The sequence below is a fragment of the Cyprinodon tularosa genome, unplaced genomic scaffold, assembly GCF_016077235.1.
Source record: "Cyprinodon tularosa strain WSP-4 unplaced genomic scaffold, ASM1607723v1 ctg340, whole genome shotgun sequence".
NCBI lineage: Eukaryota > Metazoa > Chordata > Actinopteri > Cyprinodontiformes > Cyprinodontidae > Cyprinodon > Cyprinodon tularosa.
In genome coordinates, this window is record NW_024039053.1 from 505910 (window position 1) to 522006 (window position 16097).

At 36.2% G+C, this 16097-nt stretch overlaps 1 protein-coding gene across 1 annotated transcript; it reads left to right on the forward strand.

Moving 5' to 3' along the window:
• The first annotated feature begins 206 nt into the window (after positions 1-206).
• On the forward strand, positions 207-11494 carry spint1a (serine peptidase inhibitor, Kunitz type 1 a). Its single transcript, XM_038294480.1, has 10 exons — positions 207-924; positions 2164-2318; positions 2458-2599; positions 6365-6532; positions 8215-8247; positions 8513-8644; positions 8775-8825; positions 8956-9126; positions 9342-9401; positions 10624-11494. The coding sequence occupies exons 1-10, from the start codon at positions 522-524 to the stop codon at positions 10803-10805; spliced, it is 1497 nt and encodes a 498-aa protein (XP_038150408.1). The 5' UTR covers positions 207-521; the 3' UTR covers positions 10806-11494.
• The last annotated feature ends 4603 nt before the right edge of the window (positions 11495-16097 follow it).

Below are 16097 nucleotides of genomic sequence, written 5' to 3' on the forward strand. Positions count from 1 at the left end.
GAGTTGAGTTGATGAATTATTCGTTTATTCCAAAAACCTTTTTTTTTTTATCATTAACCTAACTCGTTTACATTTTTTTAAGGCTCACAAAATGGTCTTTAAAATACCACTGTAAGAAGAAACTGGAAAAACACAAGCCCCCGCTGCGCTTTGCTTATTGTCGTGTTTGTAGCTCCAGTCAGAAGGGAGTGGCATCAGGAGTGGAATTTCACTTCCTGTTGTTTCGCAGGTGAGTCACCTGAGAACTGTCCTTGTTGTCGACACAGGAGTTTCGTGACTGTTTCATTTATTTTCCCTTTAATTGGTCGATTCTGTGGAAGCGCTTAGCCTACCTGTAGATACCGACCAGGAAGGGGCCATTTAGTTTTGGCACTAGATTGCGATTGGGTGTTACGCGCCTTTTACGCAAACCAAAAAAACTAAACTGAGCAGACTGACAGTTTTCTTTCCTGTTTGATCTCAGTTTTCTTGCAGAGGACTCCTGCTTTTATTTCACTGGTGATCTTTAGGGGACAATTAGAATGAGTTTTTCACCAGGATACCTGCGCGCAGTGCTCCTGCTTTTTGTTATTTTACGCTCCACCACCGGCCAGGATAATGCTGAGACCTGCCAGACCAAGTTCGAGAAGGGTAGAGACAACTTCGTGTTAGACACAGACGAATCTGTTAAAGAAGGGGCCACGTTTCTCGTTTCTCCGAAAGTGGAGAGGGAAATGGACTGCGTGGTCTCCTGCTGCAATAACCCCAAATGCAACGTCGCCTTGATTAAGAGCGGAACCCAGGAGGGCGAAGTCCAATCCTGCTTTCTCTTTGACTGCTTATACAAAAAGAAATACGTCTGTCGCTTTGTCAGGAAGAATGGATTCTTCAATTACATCCTGAAGTCCGTTTATAAGAACTATGTGGAACATGAACCTGTGACAGGTAAGCGCAAAACTTTATCTGATGAATGACAAATTAAAACAGTGCTTGTTATGGTGATGGGTTTTAAAGTTTTTACAATCATAAACCATTTGGCTTAATGACTATCAGAAGTTGTTGCTTGAGTTTGGTTTTTGAAAAATAAAAAAAGAATTACATGAGTTTCTTTTCTGTGGTCAAAAACTGATGAGTAAAACCATTAGAAGTATAAATATAACATTAAACGGCCATCTAGAAAAAAGAAAACTGAAGTATTGGTCAGCTGTTTTTTAGGGCTACATCAAGAGACTGGATTGATCAGAAATGAATTCTTGTAGCCTTATATATAAAAGTGAAGAAGGTTAATCAGTAATCAATGAGCCAAACATCACAGGTGTTTTTTTGCTGGTTAAGATTCTCAGTCTTCCAGGTCATAGTGATTCCAAAATAAGTAAAAAACAAATTGCTGGACTTTGTTTTCCAAGTTTGAAGACGTTTCGCTTCCCATCCATCCAGACATTTTGAATTGTGAAATCTTTCTGTTTAGAAAGTGAAACGTCTTCAAACTTGGAAAACAAGGTCCAGGGGTTTGTTTTGTTTTTCTTTTTTTGTTCTAGAAGTTTTTTTTTTTTGTTTGGTTGGTTTTAAAACAAATGACAAAAAATAAACCTGATAATTTTTTTCCCCCTTAGGTAGCAATACATAAATAAATAAATAAATAAAAGACTAAGATGCTTTGGATCAGAAAGCATTGGTTATATATAGTTTTTTTTACAACTTCTTCATCTTGACATGCCATGAGCCAATGCTTCATGACCACATCTCTACAATTCTACAGGGTTTTTGCAGGTCGAACGTCAGATATGAGCCACATGCAGAGTTTTGCATGTAGGAGGATGGGAAACAGATTACAAAGAATAACATTTCTGTCAGCTGTCCCTTCTACAATCCTAACATCCCTCCTTGATATTGGGATACATAAAAAAACAGCTGAAAAAGAATTTCAAAATTGGCGTGAAATATTTGTTTTTATGTAGGTCAAAGTTAAGCTGTTAAAACTGGAATAGCTTCTTTTTATGCCTGCTCTTTGTCGTGTGTATCGCAGATTAATAGCAGAGTCTGCATTTTGCATTTTACACATGTCAGGGAGTGAAAAGTTGCGGAGAATTGAATCCTCCATTTAATCTCCCTGTTTAATTTTGTCCTAGATTTTTTAATCTTTTTTTATCTTTTAATTTTTTTTATTTCATGTCTTTACTGAAGGTGTGGACAGTCCACCAGTGGCCGATGCAGGTCAGGACCTGGTGGTCCAGCCTAAGGAAAGTGTAACACTGAACGGTATTGAGAGCAAAGATGACAACAAGATTACTTCTTATGTTTGGGAAATGCTCACTGACTATCCTTTTGCTAAAATGGAGGTAAGAAAAGCAAAGTTGATTCTGACCTAATATTTCTATGCTCTTTTACAATTTTGCTAAATGTAATCTGTATCTTATTTTACCAACATAGCAGAGGCCACCATTGGGAAAATGAAATTGCTCTCTTTTTTTTTTGTAGAAAACACGTCATGCTGACCAGATCATTGTTTCCAATCTAACATCTGGGAAATACAAGTTCCAGCTGACAGTCACAGACAACAGTGGTCAGTCGGACAGCACCACAGTCACTGTCCTGGTCCTTACGCCTGAGGAGTCTGAGCGTAAGTGTCTCCTTCTCTCTCCAAATAATCGAGAAAGATTGGTTTTGTTTTTCCCTTTGTCTTTTTGTAACTCTGCTGTTTTTATCGTTTATTACCCGAGTATGATATTGGGCAGTCTGCTGGGGGAAAGTTGTCTGACTGTAATAGTTTTTACACTCTTAATTCACTTTAGCTCTGCCCCGATCTTTGAATTCCTACAGTGGTTCCACATTACCACAATGGGAATGTGGAAATAGCAATTCTTTTTTTTGTTGTTGAGTTTTTACTGCACTAGTGGCTCATTTTTTCGATAGAAGGCTGACAGGAAAGGGGGTATGGGAGAGGGGGTGAAACATGCGGCAAAGGACCACAGGTCGGAATCGGTTGCGTTGAGCACTAAGGCCTCCATACATAGGTTGTGTGCGCTAATCACTGCGCCACCGGCACACCCGAAATAGAAATAGAAATTTTCAGACTTTAATCTAACAAGTTGGAGAAACTGGCATAGGCATTGGTACTGAGGCTGGTGCAGATTAATACTGTGTGCCCACTGTCCAAAGTCCTAGGCCGCCCCCCCTTATTTGTTAGGCTGTTTGTTTTAAAATTAATTGGCCTCATTTCCTGTGAATGCTTCCTTAGTGAGTCGGTAAAGGAAACTTTAAGTTGGCCACAAATTGTCTTTTTCTGTGAACAATGGATCATTTCCTATGTGTACCCCATTTATATGTGCTTTGTGGGCACTCAGAGGAACAGCATGCTCCTAATTTCCACCGCCTCAAGTTTCCTTTCCTTTTCCTTTCAAAGAAGCTTAATTTCGAGCTTCATGGGAGAAATGTTGGTATTGAGTCCAATATCTACTGTTGTGTATCCTGTAAGTTAGCTGATCAAAATGTCGTAAACATTTTTTTTTTTCACTTTCTTAAAAATTATAGTAGTATGAACTATTTAACTGTAAAGAATAGATGAATAGACTTATTTTTAGTTACACAAATGTATTATAAAGGGTTAAAATCTTAACTTGGACAAAATGGCACAATAAATTAATCTGGAGCTGATAAAAGGGGTTCGAATCAAACTTTTTTAGAAAGTAGCGTTTGTTTTCTTTGGTTTAATAGCCTATTATAAATATCTCACCAAGAACCACCAAAATGGCTAACCAAGAGAGCTAGAACTATATCCTGTGCAACATTTAAATTTACATATTAGATGAAGTTTGAAATGTTCTTCTTTGAAATTATCATTGAAAGGGAAAAGCGGCAGTTGGTAACAAAATATGGATATTTGTTTTATAGCACAGCGCGCAACAGATCTTGAGTCTTCATAGGACGTATGATGCAAGTTAAGGGGAGTGTTAGCATAGTGGTTAGACACTATAGTGGTTAGTGCACATGGGCTTTCAGAAGGTTGCAAGTACCCGGTTCGATCCCCACAGCCTGCACTCTGGGTCCCTGAGCAAGACTCTAAACCCCACACTGCTCCCCGGACGCTGCACAATGGCAGCCCAATGCTCCCCAAGGGGATGGGTGAAGTGCCGAGGTGAATGTCTCCAGTGTTAGATAAAAAAGTTCAGCTATTGCTCATTTTATTAATTATTATGATATGATAAATCTAAGTGGAAAATTTATATGAAAATATTTGTTTTTTTTTTGTTTTTTTGGCTGAAATTACCTCACTTTGATGACCTATTCTGTATTTCTGCCTCTTATAGCTTTCACCTAATGTTGAGATTCTGCACTATGGATGAGTGAAACTCCTTTAAAAGTTTAACCAGCTTTGAATTTGAACATCTCAACTGAAATTATTTAGTTTGTTTAGCCCCTGCTTTTCTGTCTGTGCCAAATGAAAGTATAGTTTCCCGTCAGCTTGAATTTTCCGTTTTTCTGGTTAAGCTTTAGATGCTGTGGTAGGGTGAAGGATCCCACGTTAGTTGGAATGAGACCTGTTCAGACACGCTCAACAAACAGGGAAGCAGCGATAAGAGTTTGGCCAATGGAATGACGGCACAGTAAAATGACTTTGGTGCTGGGTGCTGGGGGAACAGCTGTCGGTAGGGTGCCATCTTTAGCGTGGGCTAACTAAATTATCAAGATTATTCCCTTTGAAATGGTTTGTGTTCAGTATTTGCAGGTCTGTAGTTTTACTGATCTCCTGATAGCATCTCTCCACCCCCAACTCAACGAAACCCGTCTTTCTGGTTTTGACTTGTTACACAACAAGACTTCTATCATTTGAATAAAACTGATTTGAAGTCTTAAATCATTTGAAAAACAGTTTCTTTTTCAGTCTTGGCTTATTAAACATTAGAAATGATTGACCCACCTGGTAGCTCAGTTACATGTTAACAGCTTTTAATTTCTTTAGTAGAAAATCCTTCTGGTATTTATTATTTGAGCAGTGCAACAACAGGTGATTCAGGCGTCATTTCCCAGGTAGTTAAATTTGTTGTAAATGTATTATATAATTTCTCTGAAATGTCTTACAAAAGTGATTGCTGACAAAGAGCGTGCATTATCAACCAGACACAGATGATCAAATCAGCTTTTTTCTTCAGTATTTTTTTGCTTGCAGCAAACCACTGTATGTTCTGTATTATCTTTGTGCGTGCTGAGCAGTTTCACAGTGATGAAACAGGAACTTTCTGTCTGTGGAGAAGTCTAGTTAAATGAGGCCAATGTCTGAGGCCTATTTTCTGAGAAATATTGGTTAGACACAAGTGGGTTTTTTTTTAAACTGACATCACCACAGAAAAGGAACTATAAACTTAATAAGTTTGGATATATCCTTAAAAAGTAATAATTTCAGTGATTTTAATAAAAAAAATAAAGAAATAAATAAAAAAAATAAAAAAGTAACACACAGATATATATTCCAATCATTAATAAACTTATTTGGCTTCCAGAAAATATATAACCTAAAAAAATCCTAAAAATGTAACTATGTCCCAGTATTGTACAGTATATTTACAAGATATTGATGAGGGCCCCTTTTTAATGAATTACTGCATGTATGCAGAAAAACATAGCTCCTAAGAGGTCCAAATTGCTTTAATAACCTCCCTCTTGATTGTTTGGTCTTGAATTTTCATCATCCTTATATTTTTATCATAAAATAAGCAGGAAATTTCAACAGCAACCTTAAAATCAGACATGAGTGCCATGGATCCCAAATATAGCCGTGGCTCCAATAATAAACAATTTATTTGCACTTTATGTAGCAGGAATGTTATTAACTCACTTCTCACATTTATATTTATGGACACATTTTCTACACCAGATGTCAAATACTCAGAAAATTATACTTGTAGAGGTTTTGGTTTCACATTGTTATGGTTTCTAAAAATGATCTGCCCTGCACTCCGCGTGTTGTCAGAGTGGCAACTGTTTGGAGCACAGAAAAGTGTGTTTGAACTATTCATCTTTTGGGTCTGTTTGAGTATATAATGCATTTAATAATTACCATGTAAATGGTTTATACCAAGCCTCCCCTGAGTGCCACTGGAGGCAGAACCAGTACCACAAGTAAGAGTTGAACCACAGTTTTAGAATAATCTGGAAAAGGATTTAGGTCAGCTGAGATTACTGGTCAAGCAGCAATTGGTAGATTAGGAATAACAGTATGATCATTAATTTGATTTTTGCTTAATGATAGTTATTTGATATGTTGATCTGATTTATTGCAATGTACCTTTTTTGAACATTCTTCCTTCTGCGAGTGATATAATTGTTTTTTTGTTGTTGTAATTTTTTGTTTTCTAATTGTGCATTTTATTATTTTGATTCCCCCCAGACCACTGCATGGTTCCAAAGAAATCAGGTCCTTGTCGTGGTTCGTTCCCACGCTTTCATTTCAATGCTGCTTCTGGGCAGTGTGAGCAGTTCGTCTTTGGGGGTTGCCTGCCCAATAAGAACAACTACATTAGCAAGAAGGAATGCAATGAAGCCTGCCCTAGCACAGGTAGGTGTATTTACTTTTCCTGGATATTTTTCTCTCTCAACTTCTTCCACTGTTAGATATAAAATAAACATTAACCTGATTTTTTTACTTTGGAGATACTGTTATGACTTTAAACTCTTCCATAACTGGAGGACCTCTGTAGAAATGGACTGAATGTTGAAATAGTATTATTTGTTCAGTTTTAATTAAAGCCAGGTTCCAACCCTTTGAATAATTAAAAAAAGAAAGTAACCTGCCCAAATTAAGCTGGACTGAAACTTAAAACAAAAGAAAAATTAGATGGGACATATTTTGTGGGTGTGTTTTTATTATTAGCAAATAATAATAGCATATTAAACATCCAATTATTAGATGTGTAGTTATTTGCAAAGTTGGAAAAAACATTACTGATTAAAGACTTTAGCAAGAAGTGGATGTCAAAATTCCTGAAAAGGAGCTTCATACCTAGATCACGTTGGATCTACGTTGTTCTAAGATGCCCATCACAAGTTTGATCATCAATGATGGAAAGTATAATCACAGTATCTAAATAAACCACAAACCAATAGATTTAGTGATAGATCAATGCAACCTTCTGCTTAATTTTATAAGAAAGAAATGTTTTTTCTTTATTTCTGCTGATGACCCCAAATTGAATCCACTGTAACTAATTGCCTTCAGAAGTCACCTAATCAGTCCAAGTTTTTCACGGTACAGTTGTTTATCCTGGTTGGACTTCTGCAGATTAGCCAAAGCTACATTTTGCCACTCATTCAAACCTAGAAATGCTTAAATGTTGATCTCTTTGTCAATCTGAAGGCCTATAAATAAGTTTTAAAATATCTTATACGGATTATCATGTTTTGTTCATTTATACATTCTTGAAAAAAAAATCAAATCTTCTTTATTTAGTGACGTTAAAATGTTTGAATGTTCGACTTTAAAATTGAGATTGTTTCAGTAGAATGACTACAGGTCGGAAATCTAGCAACTACTTTTTAATTATTTTTAAATCCAAACATCCAATTACCTCAGTCTAACAAACCAGTCGCTCCCTCCTCCCATCAGGCCAGTCTAAACATCTCCTGTGCTGTTTTACAGTTTTAATTGGGTTCACACAGGCCGTGTTTGGTTCATTGTGATTTGGCTTGATCCACACCACAGTTAAGTGTTTAGTTTCTTCTTTAAAGTCCGTTTTCTGGTCTTGGGGAAAACCAATAAACCCAAAAGAAAACTTAAAATTATTCTAGGGCTGTGTGTAATGGTTTAAATATCAATAATTTTTTATTAGTGTTTTTTTTTTACCTATTAGAGATAAGTACAAAGACCAATGCATGAAAGAGTAAGGTTATAATAAAAAAAATAACATGTTACTGAATGAATGAGTAAATTAATAATCTAAAGGGGGTGGAATCATTTGTCTAATGTAGCATATTGGACAAACTTTACTGATTACTTTAGCTGCATGGTTGCCCTGGCTGAATTTCTATCTCACAAACATGCTTCCCTTCTCATTTTTGTTAGTATTCATTTCCATCATCTTAGGATAAAAGAAAAACGTTGCATTTTACCTTATTAAAAAAACACCAACAAAAATACTATTTAACTAAAAATATAAGCAAGAATATATTTTATGTTTTCTTTTTATTTACTAAACAATCCTACTTTACAATAATATTTTATCCTTTTTCTTTTTCATAAAGGTCCAAGTGGTCGAGGTCTGCCTGTTACACAAGGTGGGTGCATTCAGTGTATTCTGTTACTTACCAACACTGTTTAAGCATGTGCTTTTAAATAGATCAGCGCTTGGAGGGGATATCCACATGCAAAATCTGACCTTGTGATATTTAGAATAACTTTGGTTTCATGTTTTGAGTGGTTTATGGTAAAACTTATAGATTTATATCTTTCAGGGAGTTTTGGTTTCACATGTGATGCAGACTGCATTTGTAGAGTTACAAGATGTTGCTAACTTTTTGTTTTTTGCTTTGTGTGCCACAGGGAAAAAGTGTGGTTCTCCTTGTACTCCAGATCAATTTGTCTGTGGTGATGGCTGCTGTTTGGAATCTGGACTCGAGTGTGACAACGATACACAATGCGATGATGGATCAGATGAAAAGAACTGCGAAGATCGTATGTGCTCTCTGTGCATACTAGAACCGATTTCAATTTTGACTTAGTTAAATTAAGGCTTTGATTTTTTTTTTTTTCATGTGTTTTTGGAATACCTATTAACATAAATCATGTCCTATGTATTTATCAGTGTATCGCAAGTTTCGTATTCTGTTGAACATTCCAGTGGATGAAAAGAAAGGTATGTTCTCCATTGTTGCTGTTGATTTTTGCTTCCTAATACTCTTGTTGACCTACATTCCTGCTATATCAAAGTTTTATGGTTTAAATTAAAGTGTTTTGTATATTTTGTACCTTTTTTATTCAATCAGCGCGCTGTACACACAGCCCAGAAACAGGAACTGGTAGGGAAAGCTATACAAAGTGGTACTACGACCCCTACAGTAAGAGTTGCTTACGCTTCAATTACGGAGGCTGGGGTGGAAACGACAACAGATTCGACACTAAGGACACCTGTGAACGAGTCTGCTCTGGGGTGACGGGTAGGTTTGTTTTCTACGTTGCATTATTACTCCAGTTGTCCAGATCACAAAGAGTTACTTTAGATATAAATAAATCTATATAAATTCTTCCTATTTGAACCCTGAAATAGGTCATCCTCTGTTCTCATTAATTATCCAACATGAAATATATTTAAGTTTTGACGTTATTTTCTTCTTATAATGCATCATGGTTTCTATGTGTTCTCCTTTTACAGAAAATGATGTCTTTATAGGAGATTCTCAAAAGGAGGCAAGAGTGGGCGAGGAAGATAGAAGTAAAAAACCTCTCTTTCATTTTCTCTTGATGTTATTGAAATAATGCAATTTGCATAAAAAGAATGACATATCATTTTTTTTTTTTTTTTAACCCTAGAGAATTTAGGCACATATACATTTTGTGTATTTCCATTTCCAGGCAGGTAAAATGCATCCACTTTGTTAAAATTCAGCAAGTCCTTCATTTTTTTATTTTTTTTTCCTCAAAATTTTACTAACAAGAGTCAAAAACACAAGTAATTTAAAGCTTCTTATTTTAAAAAGGTGAGTATAGATTAGATTTTCATTAAAACACAGTCTAGTTAAATTTAAGACCATAGCAATCATATATGTTTTAAGACTGTTTTAATTTGTGTGGCGTTGATACTGTCTTATAGTACATAGATCCACTTTTGGTCTGAATTGATTTTACAATAATGCAATTTATTGATTTACAGTCCATTCATAAAGACACATTCATTTCCACTTCCCTTTATTTCTAATCATAATGCAATACAGTCAGATTTAATTGATCATTCTGTTGAAGATCAGACGATTCCTTTGTTTTTTAAGCCTGGAGGAATCCCTCATTTTGATTTGTTTGGTTTGTTTTTATTTGTCTGAACAACTGAATTAATTGATATTATAGGGATCAATTCCTTCCATAATTACACACTGCAGTGTGCTGCAATTGCTAAAAACAAAACAAACAAAAACAAAAAAGTACCGGTAGTTGACTTAAATACCTTAGGATATAATTGATTTAGAAGCAACACTGTAACTTTCTGCCACTAGGGGCGCTAGACTTTTAACTTCTAGGTTTAGCCCCCAGAAAGCAACTGGCAACACTGTACTATAGTAAAACAAATTTTTCTCTCTGTGTTTTGGAATCTGATAATAAACCACTTCAAACAAATGCTGTATATTGAGCAGGAAAATCATTTAATTTATTTAAAAAGAAGATAAAAACTAGGTGGAAAAGGCCTGTTTCTTTGCTCAAAATGTCAACAAGCATGCAGGAATACCTGACTGTTTACGAAATGATAAAAAAAAAATCTATTTCGAATGCACCAGAGTCTTTTAAGTTTTTAGAGGTTTTGTTTTCCTTTTTTCTTTCTATGCAAACCAGGTTTTCAGTTTTTCCATCGAAGCATCCTTTCCTGATTCATAAAGTTGCACAGAGATGCCATCTATTGATCCATCTTAACCAGGACATTTTGTTTTTGTTTTTTTTCTAAACAGATGTCCTTATCATAGCTGCTCTGCTGGGTGTAGCCATCCTGGTTCTCCTTGCTGTCCTAGGTTATTGCTTCATAAAGAGGAGGAGGACTCCCAAGCACACCCGGGTGCCTAATGGCACTGCCAGTTCAGGAATGGGAAACAGTGATCACCTGGTCTACAATAGCACCACCAAACCCCTGTGAACCCATCTGCGTTTACCTGTTACTCCATACAGGAAGGTTACTTTTCTTTTTACTAAGTCAGTATATTGATGTTTTTAAAGAGGATGTACACATAAGGTAGAAAGTCTTTAAAGAAATGTGACATGTTTTAAAAACTGTAAACTTTTGGCATAAATTGGTTAAGAACTCTTTTTAAAATTAGTTTAAATGGGAGGGATTAGTTCCAGCAATATTAAGCCCCATCAGGAACCTTTCCATTAATATCAAATATTATATGTTCTTTCTTATATTATTTTCAGTTTTAATTGAAACTTTTCTTTTGTGTTCACCGTGAAGCCCCAGGTCTCCATTAGGCTTAAGTTTGAAGCAAAAGTCTTTGCGTTGTTTTATATCCAAACACCACGGATCTTGTGTGTGTGTGAATTTTTGACGTTAACATTCTTAACCTGAACTTATTTTAAGCCTTATGCTATGCTGTTGTTACATTCTGGTGAATTTCACTTGCACGTAAGATACTGTACATACCCTGAGTTGAAAACAGTTTTTCTTGGAGGTAATTTTATCAAATTTTTTTTTTTTTTTTTTGAACAAATCTTATGTATTGTTTTTCTTTAGTGTTGAATATGTTGAACGGTTGACGCTTTTGTAAATATAACCTTTAGCTTTACCTGTACTTTGATGTTGATCTTGAATTAAAAAATTTAAACCAATATATCATTTTGGAGGAAAAGTTTTCTTACCCAGAAATTATCTGAACTGTTCTAGTCAGTTTTTATTTTATTTTTATTTTTTTATAAACATCCTTCAAGATATTTGTCAAGCCAACCAAATACTATTTTGATTACTTTTGCAGCAAATGAGATTAAACTGATGCTTGGGGACATCTCAGCCTGGAAGTCATTCAATGTTCCTGGTTTGGTCCAAACTATAATTTCAGATCATGAATGGACCATTTCATTATTTTCAACTATTTATTAGATTCATGTACACTCACCGGACACTTTATTAGGTACCCCATGCTAGTAACGGGTTGGACCCCCTTTTGCCTTCAGAACTGCCTCAATTCTTCGTGGCATAGATTCAACAAGGTGCTGGAAGCATTCCTCAGGGAGTTTGGTCCATATTGACATGAAAGCATCACACAGTTGCCGCAGATTTGTCGGCTGCACATCCATGATGCGAATCTCCCGTTCCACCACATCCCAAAGATGCTCTATTGGATTGAGATCTGGTGACTGTGGAGGCCATTTGAGTATAGTGAACTCATTGTCATGTTCAAGAAACCAGTCTGAGATGATTCCAGCTTTATGACATGGCGCATTATCCTGCTGAAAGTAGTCATCAGAAGTTGGGTACATTGTGGTCATAAAGGGATGGACATGGACAGCAACAATACTCAGGTAGGCTGTGGCGTTGCAACGATGCTCAATTGGTACCAAGGGGCCCAAAGAGTGCCAATAAAATGTTCCCTACACCATGACACCACCACCACCAGCCCGAACCGTTGATACAAGGCAGGATGGATCCATGCTTTCATGTTGTAGACACCAAATTCTGACCCTACCATCCGAATGTCGCCGCAGAAATCGAGACTCATCAGACCAGGCAACGTTTTTCCAATCTTCTATTGTCCAATTTCGATGAGCTTGTGCAAATTGTAGCCTCAGTTTCCTGTTCTTAGCTGAAAGGAGTGGCACCCGGTGTGGTCTTCTGCTGCTGTAGCCCATCTGCCTCAAAGTTGGACGTACTGTGCGTTCAGAGATGCTCTTCTGCCCACCTTGGTTGTAACGGGTGGTTATTTGAGTCACTGTTGCCCTTCTATCAGCTCGAACCAGTCTGGCCATTCTCCTCTGACCTCTGGCATCAACCAGGCATTTCCGCCCACAGAACTGCCGCTCACTGGATGTTTTTTCTTTTTCGGACCATTCTCTGTAAACCCTAGAGATGGTTGTGCGTGAAAATCCAAGTAGATCAGCTGTTTCTGAAATACTCTGACCAGCCCTTCTGGCACCAACAATCATGCCACGTTCAAAGTCACTCAAATCACCTTTCTTCCCCATACTGATGCTCGGTTTGAAATGCAGGAGATTGTCTTGACCATGTCTACATGCCTAAATGCACTGAGTTGCCGCCATGTGATTGGCTGCTTAGAATTTAAGTGTTAACGAGCAGTTGGACAGGTGTACCTAATAAAGTGGCTGGTGAGTGTATGTCATCCCAATCTTAGGTAAAGCTGCCAGGCCAACAAAATGAACCAAATGAAAGTTGAGTAATGCTGTTGCAGGCAGATAATGAAAGCTAAATGGTGATTTGTTAATACATACCAATATAACTTGTTAACAACTAAGGTGTTTCCTTATGCTACATACTTTACTAGTTAGTTTATGGTGAGAATAAATACAATCATCTTTAATTTATGGGTATAACTTGTTCACAGCTTTCCACGTATCTAGAATAATTCTCTAAGGCCACAATATAAGCGGAATCAGGGAGAGTATTGGCCAGAAACAGTGGATGACGATGCTGGGCATTCACAGGTAGGAGGAGGTAGTAAAGGATAATTACCTCCAAGCAAGTATCAAAACGAAATATCCATTCTCAGACCTTAGTTAATTTCTGCATTATTTGCATCCTAAAAGACAGCAAGTGTAGGTTTTGCCATGTTTTTTAATCTTAAGTAGTTTTGCACATCTGGTACATTTCAGTGTCATAGATTGATACTGGTTATGGCAGCCTCTACCGTGTATTTTTGCAAACAGATATGACACTTTGTACTCCTTCAATGTGTTGATAACTGGCTGACCTGCTGTTGCTACCTTATCTGGAAAGTTTGCAGTTAGGCTGGTGCAGACACCTACAGCTTTAAGAGCCCTCAGGCACTGATGATAAAGGAGACTATTTTTTAAACTCAAATAAAATTGATTTTCTTATATTTTGGAAGAATCTTATACTCTTATGTTGTATTTAATTTCTTCTTTTTTCCATTATTGCCACATCATTGTGGAATAAATAAAGTTTTAAAATCTAAGGTTTGTTTCTAAACACTTTAGCTCATAGTAAAATGTTTTTTTTTGGCCTGGTAAAAATCCAGGGTCTCCTTTATGAAAAAAGCATGTAGGATTCGTACTAAATTTCTACCTGTGCCAAACTCCTGAAAATGGAGTAGGCCCCAAACAGTCCTGATTCATAAAATCATGTGCATGCACAAAACCTAGCAATCTTATAGATAACAGCTGTTTCAAAGTTTGTTTGTTGGCTCTCTTTACACCTGCATTAAGCCCAAAAATTATCCATTCAAAGTACTGCATGATAGTCATAACTAGTGAGGTGTTTTTTTAATGGTCACCATGGCAAACATACCCAGAAGAGGGAAATAAATGCAGTTTAAGAGGTAGAAATAGCCATGTTGGTGAGGAGGTCAGTCAGATGAAAATGCCAGCCACTGTAAATTAAAGGAAATACCATTAATGACGGCTGGTAGATCATCAAACACTCAGAAGTCCCTTGCAGAACCTTGCTTTCAAATCCATGAGCCATTCCTACAGGCCATGAAAGTGAACAGCAGGCAGTGGCATTCATTGAACCCATTTGTAGGTATTTCTTGTTTTGTTTTTAATTATTTTTAGAAGCTGGCAAAATTACAATGTATGTGCAAAGTAGTAACATCAGCAAATTTGCTGCAGAGTCTATTTAGCTTCTAGTTGAAGCCAATAAAGGAGCTACACATTAGTGGTATTAACATTTTATTCTTCTCTTACATAGGAAAGTTTCCCTTGATCAGTGTTTCTGTGATCCCTTGTCTTCTAAAATTCCCATCTAGTCGTGGCAAAAGACTGTCCAGCAAAGCTGCCTCTGGTTCTGAGAGTTCTTCTTTGTTTAAAAGGGAAACTTATTTGCATTGTTGGAAAAAGGGACTGTTGAAAATCTGACACAATTCAAATAAAGATATTTATCCTTCAGGAGAGTGTTCTGCTAGTTAATGACTGGATGCAGTCTATTGGGTATCCTTAGATTTGACAGAAAACATTTTATTTAGTTTGTCTGCAAAATTCCTTTGATTTGACTTTAAAGCATCTTGGGATAACATGTGTTATGAATTTGTGCTATATCAGTAAATTAAATGGTAAAATGTTTTTTTTTTCTTTTGCTGAGCATTACACTTTATAGATGGAGAAATTATATTATGTTTCCAAAATAAAAGAAAAAGTAATCTACTTTTCATATATAGATGTAGGAGTGCAATTTCTATAGGTTAAAATGTATTAATGCCAAATTTGAACAATAACAATTTTGGAAATAGTTCAATAATATGACTACTACCAATAATAATATAATATCATCAATTTAGTCATTGTAGAGTAGAAACTAAATATTCACATCAAAAGCACTCAGAAGAATTTTTTTCCCCCTTTAAATATTTAGTCATGTCGTACGTGTCTTTACAGTACTCGCCAGAAGATGGCGATATAGATCTGCTTAACTGAACTAGGATTAGAGTGTCTTGATGTTAAATCTTACCAATGGATTTTCTTTTACCTGTCATCTAAATTAATCAGAGGTGTCAAGTAACAAAGTACAAATACTTTGTTACTGTACTTAAGTACACTGTTTAGGTATCTATACTTTACTCCATTACTTATTTTTTTTCCTACTTCTGACTTCTACTCATTACATTTTCACACAAGTATCTGTACTTTCTATTCCTTACATTTTTAAAACAAACTTTACTCGTTACTCTTGGCTTCGGTTTAATATATATGAACATTTATTCACGTCATGTGCTCCACCCAATGCAGATCACTGGCTCCATCCACATCTAGTGAAAACTAGTGTAATTGGAGCAGTCATATAATGTAAACACTCATTGGTTAGCTAAAGGAAATCATCAGAAGCAAGCAGGTGTTCTTCAAACTGTAGACGTGAATTGTCTATGCCATGCTACAATGTCTGATTCAGAAAAAGATGTTTAAATGTCAAAAAGGTTGGACACAGGCGAGAGCGTATCGGGAGATGGAGACCAACAAGACTTCCCTCTTCCTTGGTCCTGTCTCAAAAATTTCGAAATAGTTGAGAAATTGAGCTTTCAATTCATATAGTGTCATCTGGCTGTTTTTTTTAAAGGTTACTTTATACTTTTATACTTTAAGTAGTTTTTGGAGCACATACTTTTTCACTTTTACTTGAGTAAAGAGGTCAAGTTGATACTTCAACTTTTAACAGAGTGTTTTTAAACTACACTATCTATACTTCTACTTGAGTAACAAAAAAGTGTGTACTTTTGACACCACAGAAATTAATCAGGATTGGAAGCAG